The sequence below is a fragment of the Pyrus communis genome, chromosome 8 (assembly GCF_041283825.1).
Source record: "Pyrus communis isolate YQ-2024b chromosome 8, ASM4128382v1, whole genome shotgun sequence".
In the NCBI taxonomy this organism is placed as follows: Eukaryota; Viridiplantae; Streptophyta; class Magnoliopsida; order Rosales; family Rosaceae; genus Pyrus; species Pyrus communis.
Window position 1 is genome coordinate 22,022,927 of NC_142572.1, and position 22,074 is coordinate 22,045,000.

General features: G+C 35.8%; 3 protein-coding genes across 4 annotated transcripts; 1 reads left to right on the top strand and 2 right to left on the bottom strand.

The window, feature by feature from the left end:
* The first annotated feature begins 3,761 nt into the window (after window positions 1–3,761).
* LOC137718225 (mannan endo-1,4-beta-mannosidase 7) lies at window positions 3,762–7,100 on the top strand. 2 transcript variants are annotated; one of them, XM_068457734.2, is made up of 5 exons: window positions 3,762–4,236; window positions 4,658–4,852; window positions 5,622–5,744; window positions 6,177–6,373; window positions 6,461–7,100. In XM_068457734.2, the coding sequence occupies exons 1-5, from the start codon at window positions 3,919–3,921 to the stop codon at window positions 6,915–6,917; spliced, it is 1,290 nt and encodes a 429-aa protein (XP_068313835.2). In that variant the 5' UTR covers window positions 3,762–3,918; the 3' UTR covers window positions 6,918–7,100. The 2 variants fall into 2 exon arrangements, with proteins under 2 accessions (XP_068313835.2, XP_068313836.2); XM_068457735.2 differs by lacking the exon at window positions 4,658–4,852.
* Window positions 7,015–9,908, bottom strand: LOC137718226 (Tetratricopeptide repeat (TPR)-like superfamily protein). The gene is made up of 2 exons (XM_068457736.2): window positions 9,283–9,908; window positions 7,015–8,331 (listed from the first exon to the last, which is right to left on the bottom strand). The coding sequence occupies exons 1-2, from the start codon at window positions 9,769–9,771 to the stop codon at window positions 7,540–7,542; spliced, it is 1,281 nt and encodes a 426-aa protein (XP_068313837.1). The 5' UTR covers window positions 9,772–9,908; the 3' UTR covers window positions 7,015–7,539.
* Window positions 9,909–11,184: 1,276 nt separating this feature from the next.
* Window positions 11,185–14,937, bottom strand: LOC137718224 (glucose-1-phosphate adenylyltransferase large subunit, chloroplastic/amyloplastic-like). The gene is made up of 14 exons (XM_068457732.2): window positions 14,209–14,937; window positions 13,965–14,087; window positions 13,684–13,857; window positions 13,494–13,586; window positions 13,332–13,415; window positions 13,179–13,234; window positions 12,940–13,033; window positions 12,598–12,783; window positions 12,371–12,451; window positions 12,181–12,267; window positions 12,001–12,105; window positions 11,734–11,840; window positions 11,584–11,644; window positions 11,185–11,481 (listed from the first exon to the last, which is right to left on the bottom strand). Exons 1-14 carry the CDS (start codon window positions 14,392–14,394, stop codon window positions 11,380–11,382), a joined length of 1,539 nt encoding a protein of 512 aa, XP_068313833.2. The 5' UTR covers window positions 14,395–14,937; the 3' UTR covers window positions 11,185–11,379.
* Between the last annotated feature and the right edge of the window lie 7,137 nt (window positions 14,938–22,074).

Below are 22,074 nucleotides of genomic sequence, written 5' to 3' on the forward strand. Positions count from 1 at the left end.
AAGTGTGAGAGAAGGAGGGAAAAGAAGAGAGGATTTGAAGATGAGAAAATTCGACTTAGCAGGTTTGCATCTATAGTTTGCATGATTACAATTTACGTTATGTGTTACAACTTATTCAAAAGATATAATTTGTAACACGTAACGTAAATTGTAATAACGTAACATTGCTGTCAGTGGAGAGAGATTTGCTTTGAACAAGTTTCATACTATTTTTCTCTATATATCTCTTGTCTCGTTGCATAAAAGAAAAGAATATGAAATTGGTGCAAGCTTTACGTCGGCTGACTAGGAAAAATCCGTTTTATGACATCACATAAGAAGGAGAACGCACAAAGTGTCAAACACGAATGGAGTAAGATCCCATTGAGAAGAAAAGCAACGAACCAAACTTGCAGTTTTTTCCTTCTTTTTTGCTTTATTCTTTGCTTTGCATTTGCTCATATCTGCATTCGCAATAAAATTATGCCTTTTGAATCTATATATTGTCTCAAGTTACAAAACTCATATACTAAAAGTCTAAAATTACGATGCAGGCCTGCGGTTACTCAACTTGGTTAGAGATGTTTCGATTAGAATATATGACCATAAGACGAAGGCTTCGAGTAATATGTGGTAGATGAAAATTTAAGAAGATTTTAAATAGACTATAAGAAAAGATACGTAGTACTTGGTGTTGACAGAAGGCCAAGTGTGCGTTTTAGAATTCATACATGCGACTCCACTTAATGGGATACAAAAAAAGTTATGTGATTTGATCTGAATGAGAAGCTTACTCATTAGTGGCAGAACCAGGATTTCAAATAATGGTGTCATGATTTCGACCAAAAAAGCTTCGTTGGACCATTTCGTCGAGCACTAGTAGAAACGTGTCAACAACTACTATGATATGTAGAGGCTTGTTAAGGGTGGCTATAGGAAACTGTAGAGTAATGTTAAAGATTCTAAAGACTTGTCAACTGAGGCACTTTATTGAGCATTTGGTGCGCACAATAGAGTCGCACACAAAAAAAGAGAAAAAGAAGCTAGGTATGATAAGAAAAAATAGAAGTAGGAAGTTATAATTTAGTTTGTCCTAACCATTTATATGATCAAATACAATGCACATACAAATATACACCGGATTTTTAATGTTATTGAGGTCATGATCAATGGTCTCACTCCGTCATTATTCCCTAGTACCCTATTTATTGGGATACAAGAAAAGTTATGTAATTTGACGATTGAAAAGCTTCCTCGTATCGTATTGGACCCTCGTCCTTTTCGTGGCAGTTGAATATTCAAATTAAATAATTTTCTTACCAGCAGGTCATAATCCTCCGTCAGCCGTGGTTATAACGCCACCGTGATGTCCGCTCAGTGATTTACGCGCCTTACTGTTTTTGGCAATAATATTTTCTCTTTTGCTTTCGGATTTATTTTTCAGGTTTTTCCCTCATCACCATAAACGCATGAATGGCCAAAAAGTAACAGAAAACAAAACATAATTGTGGTTGTTTTATTTTTTAAAATCTTATTATTCTACATTATTTGATAATAATATGTGTGGTTTTAATGCTACGAGTGTTTTGATCGTTATATTTGATTTCCACTACTGTTTAAATCTTTTACTTTCAATCACAATAATTCATTCCCTTATTATTTAATACTACATAATAAAAAAGAAATTTCTTTTAATCACTACTTGAAAACTTATCGGTTTTGGGACTATTGATTTGTTTTTTTTAGTACATCGATATTTTTACACTAAGGAGAGGGGGAGTTTGACAAAGCCACACAATGGGCAGCCTAATTTGGTATCGAATTCCCCATTCACGAGATTCAAACCTAAAACCTCTCACTTCCAAGTGAAGAGAAATACCACCAGACCTAATATCGAGTGGCCTATTGATTTGTTTTGATACAATGATATTAGGAAGGGTTTTCTTATTGACACCTCATAAATTGTTGCTTACACCTCATTTAAAATTTTAATATTAAATTAATAAAATGTTATAATGAAATGACTATTTAGGCCAAAAATTTAAGACTTTGATTTCTTAATAAAACCCACAAATCCAACGTGAGATCAAAACTTACACCCCAAAAATATTTTTCTTGGAGCTCTCAAATTAACTTTAATCTCAGGCTTCCTCTTTTTTGTTTTTTTTTTTATATTTTTAAGCTGTAACTGATTCACAGTTTGACACGAAACATTAAACTTGATGCTAGGATTACCAATTACTACCATGTAAATATTAACAAGAAAGTTTGATCGGGTAAATGTTTTGCCACATCCACTGCAAAATATCTGCTCATTAGAGAAAGATAATACGTATTCATGCCAGATTTATAGGGCCGGACTTTTGCCCGGACTTTTACTCTTATATATGAATGATCATAGGTATGTACTTATATCCACTACTATAGTTTTGAAGCAGAGTCGTGGAAGCAAGGGTTGTGGCAGTTCTGCAGGTTGCGGCGTCGTAGAGAAAATTTTTGTTTTTTTATTTTTCATATTTACGTGGGAGTGGAGTATGAGGGTATTTTAGGAAGTTAATATGGGTATATTAAGACAATTTTTCTTTTGAAAAGTAAGTGTGGGGTGTGTTTAGTAGGGTTTAGTTAACAAATTGTGAGGTGCTAATAAAACAACCCTATTGGGAAAGTCAAACTCGAGATTTCAAACGTACAATTGAATGCTCTTAACTAACTGAACTACAAATATTTTGCAAGAATATTAATTTTAAAACTGAAAAAAAAAAGAAAAAAAAAAAAAAAAAAAGAAGAGGATTTAGTTAGAGCAATAGCGTTAGTAGGTTAAATAGTTAGTTTTTAAGGAATAAAACTCACACTAAAATGCATAAACACGACTAATTTCCGCCACACCAGTAAAGCACTATGATCTATATGCGAACAAATGTTTAATTTGTAGCCACATGTATGGTTATGTTTCTTTTAGGCGAAGGGACAAGTGATGTGAGTTAAGCTACTAAAAATGTCCCTATCGTGTGTCTCCTAAATTTTCAGCGTAAGTTAGGTTGCCAAAGGAACATGGCATTGCCTCTCAATTTTTTGAAAGGTTGGTTTACAAATTCACTTTGTACTTTTACACATTCACACCCCATGGTAATATTTCTACTAACGAATCATGAACTGTTAACATACCCTTGATTCTTCTTGGAAAAACATTTAATACACTTATTTACAAACTTCTTTTATTGGAGTGATATTCGAATCTAATTTAAACTACATGACAAGAAACAAGAACTTGGGTTAGGGACACAACTCCAGGGGTCAGTTTTGGTTTTTTCTGTTTAGGATTGATTTTGGTTTTTTCAACCCTACGTAGTTCCATAGTCAGACGTAGAATGAGAAAATTAGCACTTGCACTCAACTTTCATGCGTTTCCAAACACCAAAATGACACATCCTTCATTCTCGTCTCATAAGAATAAACATGAAAGGTTCATTTTCCACATGGTTGTTTCACAAACTAAACGACCCCTTGTTGCATTTTATTTTTCAAGAATTAAGAAAAGTAAAATACCAAAATTAAGGAACTTAAGAATAGGAGAGTAAGAAATAAGAATCGGATCAACTAAAGTTGTTTGATTACGGATTTTAAGACGAGATTAACTAAAATGACCTCTTGGTTCTCAAGCTGTTTGATCACGGATTTTAAGACGAGATCCACATTGCATGTAACTAAACAATAAGGGTATAATCGGGTTTTCACTCTTTAACTTCCTCCACTTAATTTGAGTCCAAAAAAAAGGTAAAACCATTGAAACGGGAAACTACACTATCACTAACACTTTTCCATAAACCGCCACAAAATTATCATAATTTCCTATAAAGTTCCTTCCATCCACGCTGTATTTATTACAGAAAGCGAAACAGAGGAGGAGGAGGAGGAGGAGGAGGAGGAAGAAGAAGAAAGATGAAGCATTTGGTTGTGATGTTCTTCGGGGCTCTGCTGTTCATCTTCCAGAACCATGGAGTTTTAGCGGAAGACGGGTTTATGAAAACCAGAGGAGTGCAGCTTGTGCTGAATGGAGTTCCGTACTATGGACACGGCTTCAATGCCTACTGGTTGATGTACATGGGGACCGACCCTTCCGAGAGGGTGAAAGTTTCGTCTGCCCTCCGAGAGGCGAAGGGACATGGGCTCACAATTGCAAGGACTTGGGCTTTCGCCGATGGCGGATACAGAGCTCTGCAGACCTCTCCGGGGTCGTACGACGAGCGAACTTTTCGGGTAAGTGCTTTTGCTGGAACCGCTTTTATTAGAAGCACGTCACTCAGAAGATAGTCCATAAACTCTTTAGTTTTGTTTCAAGCCATCCTCAGAAGCGTTTATAAATGATCTGGTATTAGAGATTGTTTGGGACTGCCCTTGTCGGAAACACTTTTGCTACTAAGCGTTTTTGTTAGAAGCACGTTCAAAATTGTAGTAATTAAAAAAACACTCGAAAGCATTTTTTAAAGAAACATTTGACAGGTGCTTGTCCATAAAGCATTTTTACGGTCCATAAACATTTTTACGATCCATAAGCATTTTTACCATTTACTACCAAGTGTTTTTTATTGTTAGAAAACGCTTTTAGCTCTTCCATAAATAATTTATAGTTTTAATTTTGGTGTGATTGTCTTTTTTGTTTGGTTTTTGGGGTTGGAAGGGGTTGGATTTTGTGATATCTGAGGCAAAAAAGAATGGGATCAAGGTGATACTGAGTTTGGTGAACAACTATTACAACTATGGAGGCAAGAAACAGTATGTGGAGTGGGCTAGAAGCCAAGGCCAATCTCTATCTTCTGAAGATGATTTCTATACCAACTTTCTCGTGAAGGGATTTTACAAAAATCATATCAAGGTAAATCATTTTTCTTAATTTGTTTTAGGGCTTGTTTAAATGTACTTTTAAAATAACTGAAAACACTTTTAGAGAAAATATTTTTGGGTTTCAAAAGCACTTAGAAGTGTTTTTTGCAAGAAGCATCAGTTATGTGTTTTTTTTTTTTTTTTTTTTTTTTCAAAAACTGCTTTTAAGTGATTTTCTCGGATTTACTTGTATTTTTACTAAAGATTGGCTCCAAAAATATTTTCACCAAAAACGCTTTCAGCTATTTGAAAAACACATCCAAACGAGCTCTTAATTTCTCTGTATTATAAGTGCTTTTAGTAAAAGTAATGTTGGGTTGATATAAGTTTATAGGTATTATTTGGTTGGTTTTCATCTTCTAGTATCATTACTTTTATAGTGAGATATATTTCACGTTAACTTTTACCAATTTGCAAAAGACTAGATAATAGTTTTCCGCATACATGAGTTTGGCCAAGTTGGTCAAGATAGTGTACCGGTTTTCTTCTTTTTGTCTCTAAACTACACTAAAGAGAGGGGGAGAGTTTAAACTTGAAATGCAGTAAACGTAATGAGTTGAAAAAACACTCTATTTATCAGGACAATCTACTACCTGTTCGTGGCCCACCTTGTAGATTACAATAATTTAGAATAGATTGTCTTTGTCAGACAGAGAAAAAGTTTTAAAAAATTGTATAGTTGGTTGAAATTAGGTCATGTCCCGTTTGATCTAAATAATAATATATTGACGTGGAAGTTTTGTGATCTTGTGTATATATAGACTGTTCTTACGAGGATCAACACTCTGACTGGAGTTGCTTACAAAGATGAACCAACCATAATGGCTTGGGAGCTTATGAATGAGCCAAGATGCACTTCAGATCCATCTGGAAAAACCATTCAGGTCTGCCAAACCTTCTCTTTTTTTTTTTTTTTTCTCTCACGTTCTGAAGCGATCGGTTTGTAGACCTGAGGATCTGTATTCGAATCTCTCTTTTCCTGGTATCGGAAAAAGTTTTATCTCTACAAATCTATTCAAGCTCAGTTTGTTAAGAGCATGTCATGCACATTTGGTTTAAAAATTGATGTCTAAAAACTTGTATCATGGTGTGCCCCGTCTTCATTTGTTCAGCTAGTCTCTCTAGTATTTTGGATAAAGGCGAGCGAGAAATTGAGTGTGCGAAAAACTACTACAGTAACTTTTTACGGCTAGAACTACTAGGGTATCTAATCCCATTTGCTTCCCTAACTTCCGTCTTTCAGTGTCAGTGTCGCCCCAACAGAGTGCTTTTGCCGTTGGTGGGGAAAATGATTGACCTTGGTATTTGCTTGACAGGCTTGGATAACGGAAATGGCGTCTTACTTGAAATCCATAGATGGAAATCATTTGCTAGAAGTTGGCCTTGAAGGGTTTTATGGATCATCAAATCCGAAAAAAAATCCGAATAACTATCCAATTGGAACTGATTTCATTGCGAATAATCAGATCCCTGACATTGACTTTGCCACTGTCCACGCATATCCCGATCAATGGTAAAGATTCATAAAATGTGTTGCTATTTTTTTTTGTTTGATACAACGATATTCTACTTTAACTGTGTTTTTTTGAGCGATGTGCAGGTTAACCGGGTCAAGTTACGAAGATCAAGTCTCTTTTTTGAACAGTTGGGTCAGTGGTCACATCCAGGATGCACAAAACATTCTGAAGAAGCCAGTTCTGTTTGCGGAGTTTGGAAGGTCTTTGAAAGAGTCGGGTTATACCACAAGCCAGCGTGACCGGATGTTCACTGTAGTCTACTCGGGTATCTACTCGTCGGCTAGGGGTGGAGGTGCTGCCGTTGGCGGCTTATTCTTGCAACTTCTGGCCGAAGGAATGGACAATTTCCAAGACGGGTATGGGGTTGTGTTGAGCGAGAGCTCCTCGACAGTTGGTTTGATTGCCGAGGAGTCTCGGAAGCTTAATGAGATTCGGAAGAAGTATGCCAGGTTGAGAAACATCGAGAAGTGGAAGCGAGCGAGGGAAATTGGAAGGGATCGGTTCTGGTCTGGGAATAAGGACAATGGTACAGAAAACTGAATGAAGGTTGATGTTTTAAATCCATGTATGTTCATCCAAGAGAGCAGGATTATAATCTGTTTCGAAAAGCAACGATCACAACGTAGTTCGCGAGATATAAACGAAAGATAGAGCTTTATTGATCTTATTAAGTAATTAGTATGTTTGGTAAAGTACATCAAATAAACTTGTTCATTTGCAGAAGCAAGCATTTCCAGCTACTACATCAAGTCAAAGCTACTGACGAACTTTGTCAAGGTGCCATTACCTGTGGCTCGATCTGAACAAGTACCTCGCAGTCGAATTGATAGATTTAGATGACAGTTCCATCTTTAATCGTTGCATTCTTCAGTACGACTGATTCCCGACCTTAAGTAAAATCCTTTGTCTGCCCTGTCTGCTCTTCAATTCCCTGAGAAGTCAAAGCAATTTGTTCATCAATGTTGAAATCAGAAAGAATGCAATGGTGATCTGTTTTTGATTCCTTTCAAGTTTCGAGGAGTGTACTAAAATCGCCATTTGTGATCAGATCTTTTCGGCTCCCTCATAACTTCACTATCATATTCCTAGCAATGAGGAGTGATATACTTGGAAAGAGAGACTTCTCCTCATTGCTGCAGAAAATAAAACCCAGAGAGGGCAACTAGGAAGCCAGAATGCTAGATTTCTCTTCTGTTGCTGCAAATTCTCTCAAGATCATATCCACCTCTTCCACAACCCCTAGTTTCCTAAACCATCCAGCCAGTGTTTCAGCGGCTTCTTTCCCAACCATGATACCATCTCTCTCCAACGCTATCAGAAATTTTAATGCCTTTTGAAGCTTATTCTCCTTTTCGTAAGCAGCCAACACTAGAGCTATACATTTATCAGTTGGCTTAAGACCAGCCGTCCTCATGTTTTCGAACGCAACACGCGCCTTTTGACTTTCACCCGATACACCATATGCATTTATGAGAAGTCCGCATAGCTTAGCGTCTGGAGAAATACCAGCTAGCTGAACTGCATTGAACACCCTTTGAGCTCCTTCAGTATCACCAACCATTGAGTATGCTCTTAACAATGCCTTGTAAACTTCACTTCCAGCATAAACCTCTTGAACATCCATTTCTGTGAGCAAACTCTCTCCCTGATCAGGCATTCCAGCTCTAATGTACGCCATAATCATTGAGCCATACGATCTTTTATCCAACGGCTGTCCAAGGAGCCTAAGTTCTTCAAAAGTTTCTTCAGCTAGCTTAAGGTTTCCGGCCTTGCTGTACATGTCAATCATGGCAGTTAGAGTTACCTGATCACATATGAAGCCTCTAGCCTTCATGTTCGAAAGGGTTTTTACAGCATCCTCAACTCGGTTTTGTTTCCCATAACCATGAATTATTTTGGTATAGTCACGAATGTTGGCTTCAAAAGATTCTTCTAGTAAAGCAATTTCTGCCACCTACAAATAGTTCAGTAAGCAGATTTTCAAAAACACGACATTTTTAAGTGAACTTGTTGAAGACGATAAAATATACCGTGGAGAGTGCAAGAATCTCATAACATGCAGATCAAAAATGAACAAACTGGAGTTCCAAAAACGTATAAAAGTTGGAAGACGATTAGAACTTGAAAGAGATGGAACATGACAGCTCCATCCCTAGCACTTCAAATTCGAAAACAGGGAAACCTAAGCCAGATATTCAAACAAGAACTTACCTATGATGCTAAAGGGGGTTCAACAGCAAGAAATCACCTTGCTCAATGAGTTTGGACCGCTTGAATTGAGAAAACAAGTTTTAGTCACAGCTGAGAATTTCAGATTATCGTAAATAACTTATTCTTATTTCACCCATTCAAGATCTCTTAATCATCATTTCTGATTACCCGTCATGCCACGCCTAAGTACCATGACCACCTAAAAGTCCTTATCTCCCCTAATTGAAAACAAAACATGATTAGGCAGCACCAGAAATGGCCATTCACACTCGATACGTAATTGCTAATTGAAATTGTTTTTATCAAGAACTCAGATGGGTATTCAATTTCAACACAATACACACCTTGGTCTATCAACAGTATGAACAATCTGATCATAGCTGGCTAAGGTGACCTAAAAATCATCTACCTCTCCCTCCCTAACACACACACACACACACACACACAAAAACACACAAACTTCCTTTCAAGAATCCTCTGATTTCTTCAAATTCAGAGGACCCCAAGAATTCACATCCACAAAAACACTAAAAACAGTAAATACAAGACAAAAGCAAATGATAATAAAACTTGGAAAGCATTGAACTTTAGAAAATTAAAAATAAACCCAGTAAAACAAAATTGCCTGAAGGTTGTAGAACTCAAAGTACTGAACTTTAAAACTATCACGATAAAGCCAGTAAAAAGCAAATACCTGAAGATAAATGGGGTGATCCTTTACCCTCAATTCTTTAAGAACAGCAAGCCAGTCAGCTCTGCAAGGCTTCATAATCCTACCCCAATCAGCCAACAACTCGCACAAACTGCCCTTCTCTGGAGAGAAGCAAATGAGCTGCCTCATCAAAGCCCTACACCGCTTGCTCATATTTTGTGGCAGTTGTTCAATAGCTTCTTTCTGAGCTTCTGTAATCTCAGGACTCACCACATCCAGCCTAATCCGCGACTTCCCTTCATTACTCTCAGTCTTCGCCGTCTCCTCCACGCTTGCCGCCGCCAATGGCCGCTGGAAACGGCGGTTGTGGGTGACAAGGCTCATTGGGATTGCCCACAAAGAGTTGCCCGTGAATCTGTGGCAATGGGTTTTCTTCGATTCATTGGTCATTGGGTTTGCTGGGTGGGGATAGGGATAGCAGAAAACGTTGGAAGCATGGGCCCCCGTGAAGAAAACTTGACCAGCTGCCATTGAAACGAAGACGAAGGGAAAATTTGAATTGGATTAGAGAGAGTGAGGATTAGGAGTTGTTAATTTTGCATATTTGGAAAGGATGGAAGCACAAACAAGATTCAGTAGCTGAGACCGAGTCACTAGGTTTCGGTTGCTGCGGAATCCAACAGATGCTGCCAACAGGCTGGTATGGTACTGCTGCTTTGAAAAATAAAAAAAAATAAAAAAAAAACCGTTTTTTTAACAGTGTGAAATAAAATAGTAGAATATTTGGTAAATTTTTTTTATAAAAGTGTTTTTGGAAAAAAAAAAAAAAAAAAAGCAGTTTTATAGTGTTTAGTAAATTTTTATAAAAAAAACAGTTTTGATTGTGTGAAATGATCAAAAATGATATAATACTAGATGTGTTATTAATTTAATTTTCTTAACAAATAAAGGTGAATTACTAAATACGCTTTATTTAAATAAATAAATAAATAATATATATATATATATATTTATAAACTTTATCTTAAACATATAATCCAACATTTAATAAGAAATCATAATCCAACATTCAATATATAATCCAACATTTATGCTGCTTCACGGTTTTAGTTTTTTTTCAAAGCTTATTTTTGTTGTTTCACGTTTTCAGCTTTTTTTCACCCAAAACTATGAAAATAATTTTTTTTTAAGTGTTTACCAAATACCTTTTTGAGCTCAGTTTTTTTTTATACGCATTTTTTATAAAATCACCTCAGTACCAAACCAATACGAAGTTTTCCGGCTTGGTTGGCAGGTTGGGCTCCCTGCCCATTGTAAAGAAAAGGAGTTATCTTCAACAACTTTTTTTTCATGGCTTTTTAGCCAAAATAATTTTGACAGTACTTTTCTCGTCTCTGACATTTAAAATCAATAAAAATAGATTTCGAGTTCGTCCACAGTCAATTATTTTGGTTATTTCGTAAAAAGTCTCCATCAAATATGATAAAATAACAAAAATACCCCCACTTGTCAAATCATTGTAGCCTATTGTTTGTTACATTAAGTGTGTTTTGGTCATTTTGGTTCTTATTTAACAAAGATATTTCCTAGAATAACCAAAATGATTGACAGTGTATAAACTCAGAGATCATTTCTATCGATTTCAAATCTCAATGACCAAAATGAGGAGTTATGCTAATCCCAGAGACCATTTTTTTAATATATGAAGGGGTGGTAGGAAAGAGTTTAATTCAAAGTCCCCTTGAAAAGTAATACAAACACGACACAAAATGACCGACCTTATTGGCATATATGTGTGGTGGCAACACCGCGTGACAGTATTCTCAAAACAATTATTTGTGTTGATTCTTAAGCTCGCATTCAGCTGTTTGTATATGGTGGCATCATCATATAATTGTTAAAAATAAAAAAAAATCAAAAAATCAAAACGTAGTTCGTGAGATATAAACGAAAGAAAGAGCTTTATTGATCTTATTAAGTAACTAGAATGTTAAGTTACATACATCAAAGAAACATGTTAATTTACAGAAGCAAGCATTTCAAGCTACGACATCTAGTTAAAGCCACGGACAAACTTCATCAAGGTACCATTCACCGTGGCTCGATCGGAACAAGTACCTCGCAGTCGAACTGATAGATTTAGATGACAGTTCCATCTTTAATCGTTGCATTCTTCAATACGACTGTGATTCCCGACCTTACGTAAAATCCTTCGTCTGCCCTCTCTGCTTCTTCAACTCCCTGAGAAGTCGAAGCAATTTGTTCATCAATGTCGAAATCAGAAATAATGCAATGATGATCAGATCTTTTCGAGTCCTATCAAGTTTCGAAAGGAGTACTTACATCGCCATTTGTGATCACCACATTTCTTCCTATCTTGGCGTTCTTGTCGATAATGCAATTCCTTCAAGAGATATGGCACGAAAGATCAGTATAAAAGAGCGAGAATTCTATTCAGAACTAAACAGAAATCTGTAACTAATGGTATTTCACCAGATTTTGGTATTTTCTCCGACACCAACTGGAACCTTTCCTTGAGCTAGCAGAGATGCAATCTCAGATTCCGTTTGGTAGTAGTCTGCACCCATCATCATAGTATCCTGAACATCGATTTAAAATAACCAAATGTAGTCAGCGCTCGTAATACAAGCATGCTTATGTTTGCAAGCGAATTCTAACTGCCGTTTGAAATATATAACATAACAATGAGTTCAAGATTGACAGATTGGAATCTGGTAGCCTGTTGTTACCAATGCGTACCTTAAGTTCTACACCGGACTCTAGACGAGAGCGCACACCTACAATGGAGTGTTGAACACTACACTCTCGCAAGAAGCAACCATGAGAAATAATTGCATCCATAATCTGCAAAATTCACTTTGCAATGAGATCAGAAAGACATAGCGAATATCACATAGTAATTTAAGCTCGCAATCATACCCTGCATTCTTCAACTTTTGTAGGTGGCAAGAATCTAGGAGAGGTGTAGAAAGGTGTCTTTGGATCATTGAATTCAAACTTCGGAGGCTGCAGGAAAGAAAGTATGTAATCAGTAATCGTTCCCACATATGCACGTCGAGGAAAAAATCCAATTGAAGAGTAGGAACGATTCAGTGCAGGTATTACCAACCTGTTCTGTGAGGGCCAAGTTTGCATCGAAGAAAGACTTTACAGTTCCGATATCCTCCCAGTAGTCATTGAATAGATATGCCTGATCATGTAGAGCATCCCGTTACTCAGTCACTCAGTTACCAAATACAAGCCAATTTTTGAGAATTACTTGTATAAATATTCAAAGATGAACTATAAGAAAAAAACAAAGATGAGATAAAACTTTTATCGAAAGAGCTATCTCACCTGGACGTTGTGCTCCTTCACAGCTGATGGAATAATCTCGGAGCCAAAATCATTGCAAGAAGGATAGCTCCACCTTAATAGCTTTAGTAGGACATCAGTTCTGAACACATAAACACCCATCGATGCAATATAAGGAGAATTCATAGCCTCCAGATCAGAAAGCCCCAGAACAGTGGTGTCAACTTGCTGCAGTGGGCAAATAAGCCATAGACAAAAAATGAAATTAGGGGAAGGATATGGCGCATCATCTGGAACGATAATTGAAGTACTTCGATTACAGTAAATCCAGTAAAACAATGAGGAAAGCACAAAAATACAATCAAAATAAGCAGCTTTAACTACCATTGCTTCTAGGTCAGCGCCTTTTGGTTTTTCAGCAAATTGGATTATACGCCCTGACTGGTCTATTTTCATGAGTCCGTAATCTGATGCCCGGCTGCAAGACAAACAAGATCCACGACAAGGACAAATATCTGTCAGTTATATTTCCAAGGTGGAACAAAAGAAGCAGAGTTTATTTTGAACATATATCTATCTGCGAGGGACGCTTGAAACAGTAGTATTAGGAAACGAAAATGTACCTTTCATCCATGGGTATACATGAAACTGTAATGTCGGCATTTGTATCAATATGTTTCTGTAAGAATTACGGCCATTGGTATGAAGGATATTTGGATTTTTAGAAGGTTATAACTAAAATAAATTAAAATTTTCCACCAGCAAGTAATAAGCACCTGTATAAAGTCCAGATAGTCCATCCTGTAAAGATGATCGCCGGATAATATCAGTATATGCTCAACATTTTTGTTCTTTGCATCCTGCACAGATCATCCAAAAGATTTCAGTCTATTTCCACCTAATTCTCGATAAAGACTTGTAAAATCGAAAGCACCCACCTCGAAGACCCATATAAATTGCCTGACAGCATCAGCTGTTCCTTGGAACCATCTCTTCCCAGCTTCTCCTGGTGTTTGAGTGGCAGCCAAAACCTATTGCTCCAAAAAATTAGTCTTCAATTCATTAAATATTTTCTTCATTAATTGCAACGATCAAATGTGGTTCGACAGACAAATTCTAACACATTACCTCCACAAATCCATCTCCGAAATTCATACCATCCCCGAAATTATAAGTACGAGCAAGGTGACGATTGAGGGAAAACGAGTTATATTGCGTTAATATGAATATCTTTTTAATGCCACTGTTAATGCAATTGCTCATAGGGATATCAATCAGCCTGTAACACCCTCCAATCGGAACCTGCAAATCACATAACATTGCAAAATTCGACACCAAATTTTATGTAAAGAAACCATTTTTCGATATGATTAACTGAAACGAAAGACAAACAAATACTGATCTCTTACCGCCGGCTTGGCTCTCTTGCTGGTGAGAGGAAAAAGGCGAGTTCCGGCACCTCCACCCAAAATTATAGAAGCCACATTTTTGGGGTCAGCCCTTGGAGTCTCAAACAGTGGTGCCTGAAACGTCTGAAATCAAAAGCACAAAAGCCAAAAGTGATTACTCAAAAAAACCCAAATCATCAAAATCCAAGATTTCGGTCTAGAAAACAAGAACAACAGTTACACACACAGGATCAGGAAGACTTACCACAGCCTCTTGGTTGACATCGGTAAAAATGGAGTAAGCCACACCAGGAGGCTTAAGCTTCCTACCTCTGCTTTCAAATTTAGAGCTTTTGAGAAACAGGGCACTCAAATCTCTGCTCTTTGAACCCAACCTCACACTCTCCCCCAAGAACCCATTGGCCCTCAATGTCGCACAGCAGGAATCCATGGTTCACAGAAACGAAAAAGCACACAACTTTTCAAATATCCTGATTCAAATATTCTATGACCTAAATGGTTTTTTTATGCAACAGCAAATAAAAGCACTTTTCAGAAAAGCCCTACAAACATGCACAGGATCGAAAACAGAAAATCACCCAAAATACCAGAGGCGAAATCAGGAATTCCCGGATCGTCGGAAAATTGTAAAATTAGAAAGAATGAGAAGAACCCCAGATGCCAAAAGGATCATCAAAGCTTTAATGCAACTCTTCCTGGTCTAACGATGGTGAGACCAAAATGGGAGGTGATCGAAGTGAGCCAAAAATGGCAAGTGGAAGAGAGTGAATGCCGGGTTGGCGATGGAGGTGCTGTGGGTTTTGGGTGAGAGTGAATGCGTGAGAGAAGTCACGGAAAACTAAATTAAATCAAGGGCTTAAATTAATGGAATTTAAGAGTGAACTAGTCGGCAACCGGAAATGGTGAGTGAGAGAGATGTACTGTGATCGAGTGTGTAGGTTTTCCAATTCTCTCGGATTTTGAAACAGTCCTCATATATTTTATGAAAATAATGAAAAAAATTAAAGGGTTTTAACGAAACACTTTCAATATTGTTAATTTTTAATGAAAAATCATATTTTTACCTTTTCTAGTATTATTGTGTTACACATTTATTTGTCATTTTTCATTAAAACTAAAATTTTTAAGAACTTTTCATTAATTTTCTTAAAAATTTAAGAATAAAGACTCAGGACGAAGTTTAGACTTTATCTTATTTAGAGAAATTTTTAAATTTTGATTAAAATTAATAAATTTTGTCAATATTTTCCTTATATCAATTAAACATCAACAACTTATCATATGATTTTCTTTCAAATTTGATTTTAAATTTTTATGCTTTTGAGCAAATTTTTTAACATTTTCATCAATAGCTGCTAAAATAGATATTGATATCAATATATCTATGAATAGTTTTATAAATTTACATATGGATATTTTAAGTGTTCCGTACAAGTGAGGCTAACACAGAGCTACTAGGTATTCTTGGCAGTTAGTGACACTCTCCTGCCACGTTTTCATAGTCATCAACTTCTACAACGACTTTATGGTGAGTCTTCTTTGTATTCTGGCAGTTAGTGACACTCTCCTGCCACGTTTTCTCCTAGGAGAAAACTTAAAATAAAAGGTAGGGGTGTATAAATACAAATAAGAATATACTAATGTTTAAAGATATTTAATTTTAATCATTTAGTACTATGATTTAGTGATATTTCTTGTTATTTGTAAGTGAGAGATCTTACGTTCGATTTTCGTCAAATGCGAGTTTGAATAACATTATTGCTAACCCATTATAAGGCTAAGCTCACTTCCTTTTTTTAATATAAATAATATCGTTTGTTAAAAAAAAAAATTAATTTTGAGTAGAGAGATATGGACCGTCCATATGCTGTCATTTACAAACAGTATCTCCAATTAGTTGCCCCGACTTTAAGTCACGAGCTGACCGCTGAAGTCATTTTTCTCCTTTTTTTTTAACAATAGAAATTATTATTAGTATTTAAAAAATTTCATCTGATATTTCAAATTTTTTATAATTTAAAAAAAATACACTTATAAGAAGTATAAAATGAGATTTTTTTTGCGCTAATAATAATTTTCTAAACAATTTTATCTTAATTACCCCAACAAACTAGGTAGGGTTGTACTAATTTCAAAGAGCTCATCGTACTCTAAACATTCTTGTCATCTGTATGAGTCACATCTAAAACCCATCGTCACACAACAATAATTGAGCAGGCAAGTATGTAATAGATCGCTATAGAACAGTATGGCATTTTGCATAGGAAATGACAAGGTACACGTGCCAAAAACGTATTACCTGATCATATCATTCTCACTGCTTATCTTAGTTTTGTGAGGAGATGTGATATTCGCACACCTATTTTACTTTTCATACATTCTTTTAATTTTTGGTGTCGGATCGGATGAATTGAAGAAAATCAACGGATAGAAATTAACAAAAGGTATGTAAGAAGTAAAATATAATAGGTGGATAGCACATCCTTTTTGTGAATTGTTCTTCAATCACGTGGTGGCACGTGATCATAACAAAGAGAAAGGGCCAACATAAAAATAGCCCCCGCTTTTGCTTTGTCGGGTAGACTAAAAAATGGAAGAAAAATGGACTCTCAGTCTTTATGAATATTTTGCCATTTTACAATTTAAAATTAATTTTGTTATTAATATTATAAAATAATATGGAAAATACATAAAGATGACAGAAGTTTATAAAGAGCTTCATTTTTTTAGAGTCTTCCGACTGTCGTCGATATTTCTCATGAAACGGAGATGTGGGCATGGCTAATGGATACTTGTATGTTATTATCTGTTGCACTGTCAACCGTACACGTGGAAGCCGAGCTTAGTCGTATGTTGTTGCCGGGGTACCATCGCCTTTGTAGTTGATAGGTTGCTATCATTTGAGTGTGGGGCCAAAAGATACACTGTTTGTTTCTCACTTAATTCCATCAACACCAGTGTCCACACCTATTCGGTTTTTCAAGCCCAAAAGTTCAAGTGTGATATATATGCACTGGTGGGGTTAGAATTTTCAAATAATAAGATCAAGATTTCGAACAAAAAAAAGAAAAACCTTATTGGAACATTTCGTTGAGCACTTGGTAGAAACATGTCGATCCTACCCACATCTGGTGAAGGCTTATGCGAACATATATCAACAACTATTATGATGATTGTCAAGCGTAGCTATAGAAAACTGTGAGTATTATTGAAGATTGCTAAAGCTTGTCAAATGAAGCATTTCATTGAGCATCTGGTGTGAACAAGAGAATCACAGTCAAGAAGAGAGGAAAGAAAGACTTGGGAAATTTAGAAAATTAACCAAAATTTGGACCCCAAATATAATTATAGCAACACTTTTAAGTTGCTATAATTATATCCAAAAGTTAATGTAAAAGTACTGATATACCCATGAGGTTCTCTCCTCTACCTCGCTTCAAACTTTCAGCTCTTCTCTGAGGTGCTAAGGCCATCTTCAACCGACTTGGCCAAAGGGCCATAGGACTAAAAATAGTTCGGAATGACAGGAAAACCGTCTCCAACCAAGGGCTAGCCCAAAGGGCTTATGGGTTGCCTCGGGCCAATATCGCCAAATCAGGCCAACAGGTTGGCCATTTCCAGCCAGCCCTCCAGCGCTAGAATCTTAAGCCTGACATTTTGCCAACCCTTCAGCTTAGCCCATTTGAATGCCAATGGCTACCTGGCGTCAGCATGACGCCAGCTAGCAAGGGCTAGCTGATGTCATGCTGCCGTCAGGTTACTGTTGGAATTTGAATTTTTTTTAGAATTTAAAAAAAATTATAATTTTTTCCTGTAAATATCTAAGTCATTCCTACACCATTTCTCACATACTTTTCACTTTAGCGACACATGTCACTCAAAATTCTGTTCGAAAAATTATTGAGATTACATAAAGATAAGAAATCTGGAGAGTTACTCACGTTAGAAACACGTGTCACTCAAAATCCGATCCAAAAAATTATTGAGATTATATAAAGATAAGAAATCTAGAGGCTTATTCATTTGACGACAAGTGACACTCAAAATATGTCCGTAAACCTTATTTTAATATAGTAGTTTAATTTAATTAACCATATTAATTCAATAAAATAATAAATTATGTTTGGCCTACGGCTCTTTGGTTCCCTCGGTTAGAGATGATTTTTTGACACAGGACTATATTTGGCCTATGGCCCTTTGGCCCCCTTGATTAGAGATGGTATGAAATATGGCATGATACTATTCATTAAAATATATTTTATTATAAGGTTAAAGGAAGCTCTCTGACCCTTATTGGGTTAGAGATGACCTAATATCTTCAGACCAGCACAAGATCTAGGGTTTCCGCTTCAGCCATGGAGATGAAGATAATCACTGTAAGGATAATGGGTGGACCCACCAAAGGTACTATTCTTCTTATGATTTTTAATATTTTCCTTCAATTTTTGTTATTTAATTTTTAGGAAAACTAATGAAAAGAGTTTGAAAACTTTGAGTTTTAACGATAATGACAAAATAAATAGTCCAGTGAATAGTACCATGATTGACTTTTTAGTGTAAAAATATGATTTTTTTGTTAAAATGAACAATACCGTGAATTTTATTTATTTATTAAAACTCCCTTACTTTTTCTGATTTTTGTTGCTTTTGATTTTCTGAACAGAGAGTAGATTTCGACCTCTTTCATCATTACTCTGAAAGCATTGTTCCCATTGGCCGGTCAAGCCATGGTACTCCAACCCATTTCAGCTTGTAAAAAGATTGCCATTTGTTTCTGGCTTTTAACTTTTAGCTTATGGATTTCAGCTTTTCAATCTTTAACCAAAATCCAATCAAAGAATTGAATGCTTGATTTTATGTTACATATTCACAATTTAACTCAAATCTATTTGGTTGGTTTCTATGAAGAGAAAGAATTCGCACTTTACGTGTCCTTCATTTCCAAGTCTTTTAGATTAGTTATGGGAAAGTTTCTAGTAATTAAGGGTATAATAGTATTCTTATATCAACTTTTGATTATAATTATCATTAATTTAAAAGAGTGATGTTATTCTCACCCCAATATCTTATCTTTTCACCCACCTTTTAATGAATTTTTTAATTACAAATTTGTCCATTTACAAAAAAAGAAAAGAAAAAAAAAACTGATAAGGACATTAATTATCTTGTTTTGCTTAATTAAAAAAAAAAAAAAAAAAACAGATTGGGCATGAGAGACAATTTGTCTACCTTAAACCCTAACTCATATTTTCATCTCCTTTCATCCAAAGAAAGTAAAAAAATAGCAATGGACTTAGAAGACGACTTTTTCATTGAATAAGTAGAAGATGACGCTTCTATAGAAGAGGTAGAAGATTATGTTTCCATTGAAAATGTAGAAGAATAATTTGTGTGTAGGTCATTTGAATTTGTCCATCGTATTTTTAAATTTGTCATTGTCAAATTCTTTTGAATTTGGATACCTCTGTCGTTTCCATTTGAATTTGCAGACCTTAGTGGTTTTCATTTACATATTATTTGTTATATTTTTTGAGAGACAATTTTATAGTTTTATATGTACGTATATATTAAAGGTTATTTTGGAAATAATAGTGGATGAAAAAATAGCATTTTAATTTTTTAACTTTTTAAAGGTGAGGGGTGGAAAAATAAGACAATGGGTGGGTCTAGTAGCTCTCATTTAAAATCATGGTTATAAATTCTATATGGAGTCCAAATTGTGGTTATTTTTCCAAATTTCCCCATTCTTCTTCGCCATTGTTGTTCACGAAATGGTAAAAAGGGTGAGTGAAGAGATTGATGGGGAAGCCGGTGAATCCATGGATGGGAATGCAGAAGAAGAAATGGTCCTTGCTGGTTCTGGCACTCTTCTCTCTTTTCCGCCATAGTTTTCTTCATAAGAGACGCGTTCGATTAATGCAGCTAGCGCGAACTGTGGCATTCGTTTCGGTGATGGAAGTGACAGTACACCTGACGTAGTCCACTCCGCGGCCGGTCGAGCAGCCCGGAGCGGCGGACCAAACCCTCTGGATATCATGAAGTCCAAGCTGGTTCTCTTGGTCTCCCACGAGCTCTCCCTTTCCGGTAAACATCTATAATTTTCTCCGAAAATCGGAAAGCAATGGGAAAAGTGGAAAATAGAAAAAGCCTATTTATTTTATTTTATCTGATCTTCCCTCTTTTTTGATGAACTGTTAAAAAAAAAAAAAAAAAGGAACAGGATCCCATTGTTGTTGATGGAGCTGCCGTTCTTGCTGAGACGAGTGGGGGCGGAGGTTGTTTGGATAAAGGAACCAGAAACCGGAGGACGACGACGACGTGGTTTACAGATTGGAGAACAAAATGCTGGACCGGGGAGTGAAGGTGTCATCTCTTTCTGTATATTACTTCAATTTCCAATCATTTGTTGTTCGAACATTACGTTGCAATGATATGCTCACTTGTGCTTTATGCTCTGACATTGCTTGGCTGCTCAAAAATGTATAGCGATACGAAAAACATGTTAATGGTTTCGCTGGAGTTTTGCTAAATTGGAATTTAAGTGTACACATTTCATTTATGTTACGGTTTCTGTTGGCATTCGACTTGGAGTAAACAAAAATTTTCATACAATAAGTTTTTATATTGTGTTTTTGTTTGGGGTGGGGTGGATATTGATACCTGTAATTGAATGAATGCAAGTTGTTCATATTGGATTTTAAACGCCGCACAAATTCAAGTTGAACATTTAGGGTTTTTTTTTTTATCGTAAACAATATCAAAGCAGGAGGGAATACAATATCAAATCTCGAAACGAAATCAAAACAAAATTTTCTTAAGTTTTAGCATCACATGATCGTTTCCATGATCAACACACTCGGTGATAGTATTAAAGAAAATACACACAACATAATGTAACATGCTTCATATATAAACTAATATCATTCAAGCAATCCAAACTGACATTCATGTCTTAAAACCAAAAAAATCTACGCTAAAAATTGAAATACTAAATGAGCTACAAGGAAACACAATTGCTGATATGTGAGACTCTATTCTCCAAAACGCCCCCTCACGAGTAGCACCACACAGCGTCTCACCTCAAGGGAATCCAATTCCTGCATTGGCAATGATCAAATATTTGACGTCAAAATGATATAAAATCATTACAAAAACTTCAATGGATCATCCACCCAGTCAATGTTATCTCTAAAATGGAATAAAATCATCAGGAATTAATGTGATTTCAGAAATTGACCCTGACGATGAGTTGAAATACACAAGCATGGTCAGCTATAAAAAAAAAAAAATACACAAGCATAGAAGAATAAGGAATATTTTCAATAATAATTTATTCAATAAATGTGATAATTAGTTACGGAAATATCATATGGCATTTGGAGAAGCAAATCAAAACTTACTAATTGAATGCATAATAGGCTCAATGTAGTATATATAAATGGATTTGTAATGTGGTTTTGCATTTGCAGTTGATAGTGAAAGGTTAAGGTTGGATATATAGTTCGTTTGTGGATCGATCAAAGATCGATGGCAGTTGGAATGAAAAAAGTTTGGGTGATTAGAATCGGCCTTTTTGTCAGCTGTTTGCAGCTCCAATGCGAAGAAGTTGATGGAAGAGAATATATAGTGGGGGATGAGTCGGATGACTAAAGATGGAGCCCTGATGCTAACTTAACCCAGTGGACTGAGGGCAAGAAGTTTTGAACCTAATTAGTAAATTAATTAAAATTGTAGAAATTAGTTTGATCAAATCTTTAAAAGTCTTAGACGTTTAGTCTAAGAAATCCAAAAACCAAGCATATCGATCAAAATGCCCCAAATTATTCATGCGTTGTATGGTAAACAAACTGAGTTTTATTTTTTCTTGGAAAATGGCCAGAGTGTGAAATTAACAAATTCTGATTGTTGAAATAATTGAAATGATTGACATATTTATTAAATATTGGTGACGCTAGCAATCAATTATTGACTTCATATTTATAAAATCAGAAAACTGACCATTATAACATTAAACGTGTACAAATAGTAAGATACAAAATGCTGCTAAAAATGTCTCGACTAAAAGGGCCTTTTTAAAAATTTAAAAATTATATATTTAAATCTTTGTTAA

Excerpts from the sequence above, each read along its gene's own strand:
- LOC137718225 (XM_068457734.2), top strand. The coding sequence starts at position 3,919 with ATGAAGCATTTGGTTGTGATGTTCTTCGGGGCTCTGCTGTTCATCTTC. Across the intron at positions 4,237-4,657 it reads ACGACGAGCGAACTTTTCGG|GGGTTGGATTTTGTGATATC; the intron begins GTAAGTGCTTTT and ends TGGGGTTGGAAG. Across the intron at positions 4,853-5,621 it reads TTTACAAAAATCATATCAAG|ACTGTTCTTACGAGGATCAA; the intron begins GTAAATCATTTT and ends GTGTATATATAG.
- LOC137718226 (XM_068457736.2), bottom strand. The coding sequence starts at position 9,771 with ATGGCAGCTGGTCAAGTTTTCTTCACGGGGGCCCATGCTTCCAACGTT. Across the intron at positions 8,332-9,282 it reads ATCACCCCATTTATCTTCAG|GTGGCAGAAATTGCTTTACT; the intron begins GTATTTGCTTTT and ends AACTATTTGTAG.
- LOC137718224 (XM_068457732.2), bottom strand. The coding sequence starts at position 14,394 with ATGGATTCCTGCTGTGCGACATTGAGGGCCAATGGGTTCTTGGGGGAG. Across the intron at positions 11,645-11,733 it reads GGAGAAAATACCAAAATCTG|GAATTGCATTATCGACAAGA; the intron begins GTGAAATACCAT and ends TATCTCTTGAAG. Across the intron at positions 11,482-11,583 it reads TGGTGATCACAAATGGCGAT|GGAGTTGAAGAAGCAGAGAG; the intron begins GTAAGTACTCCT and ends TCGACTTCTCAG.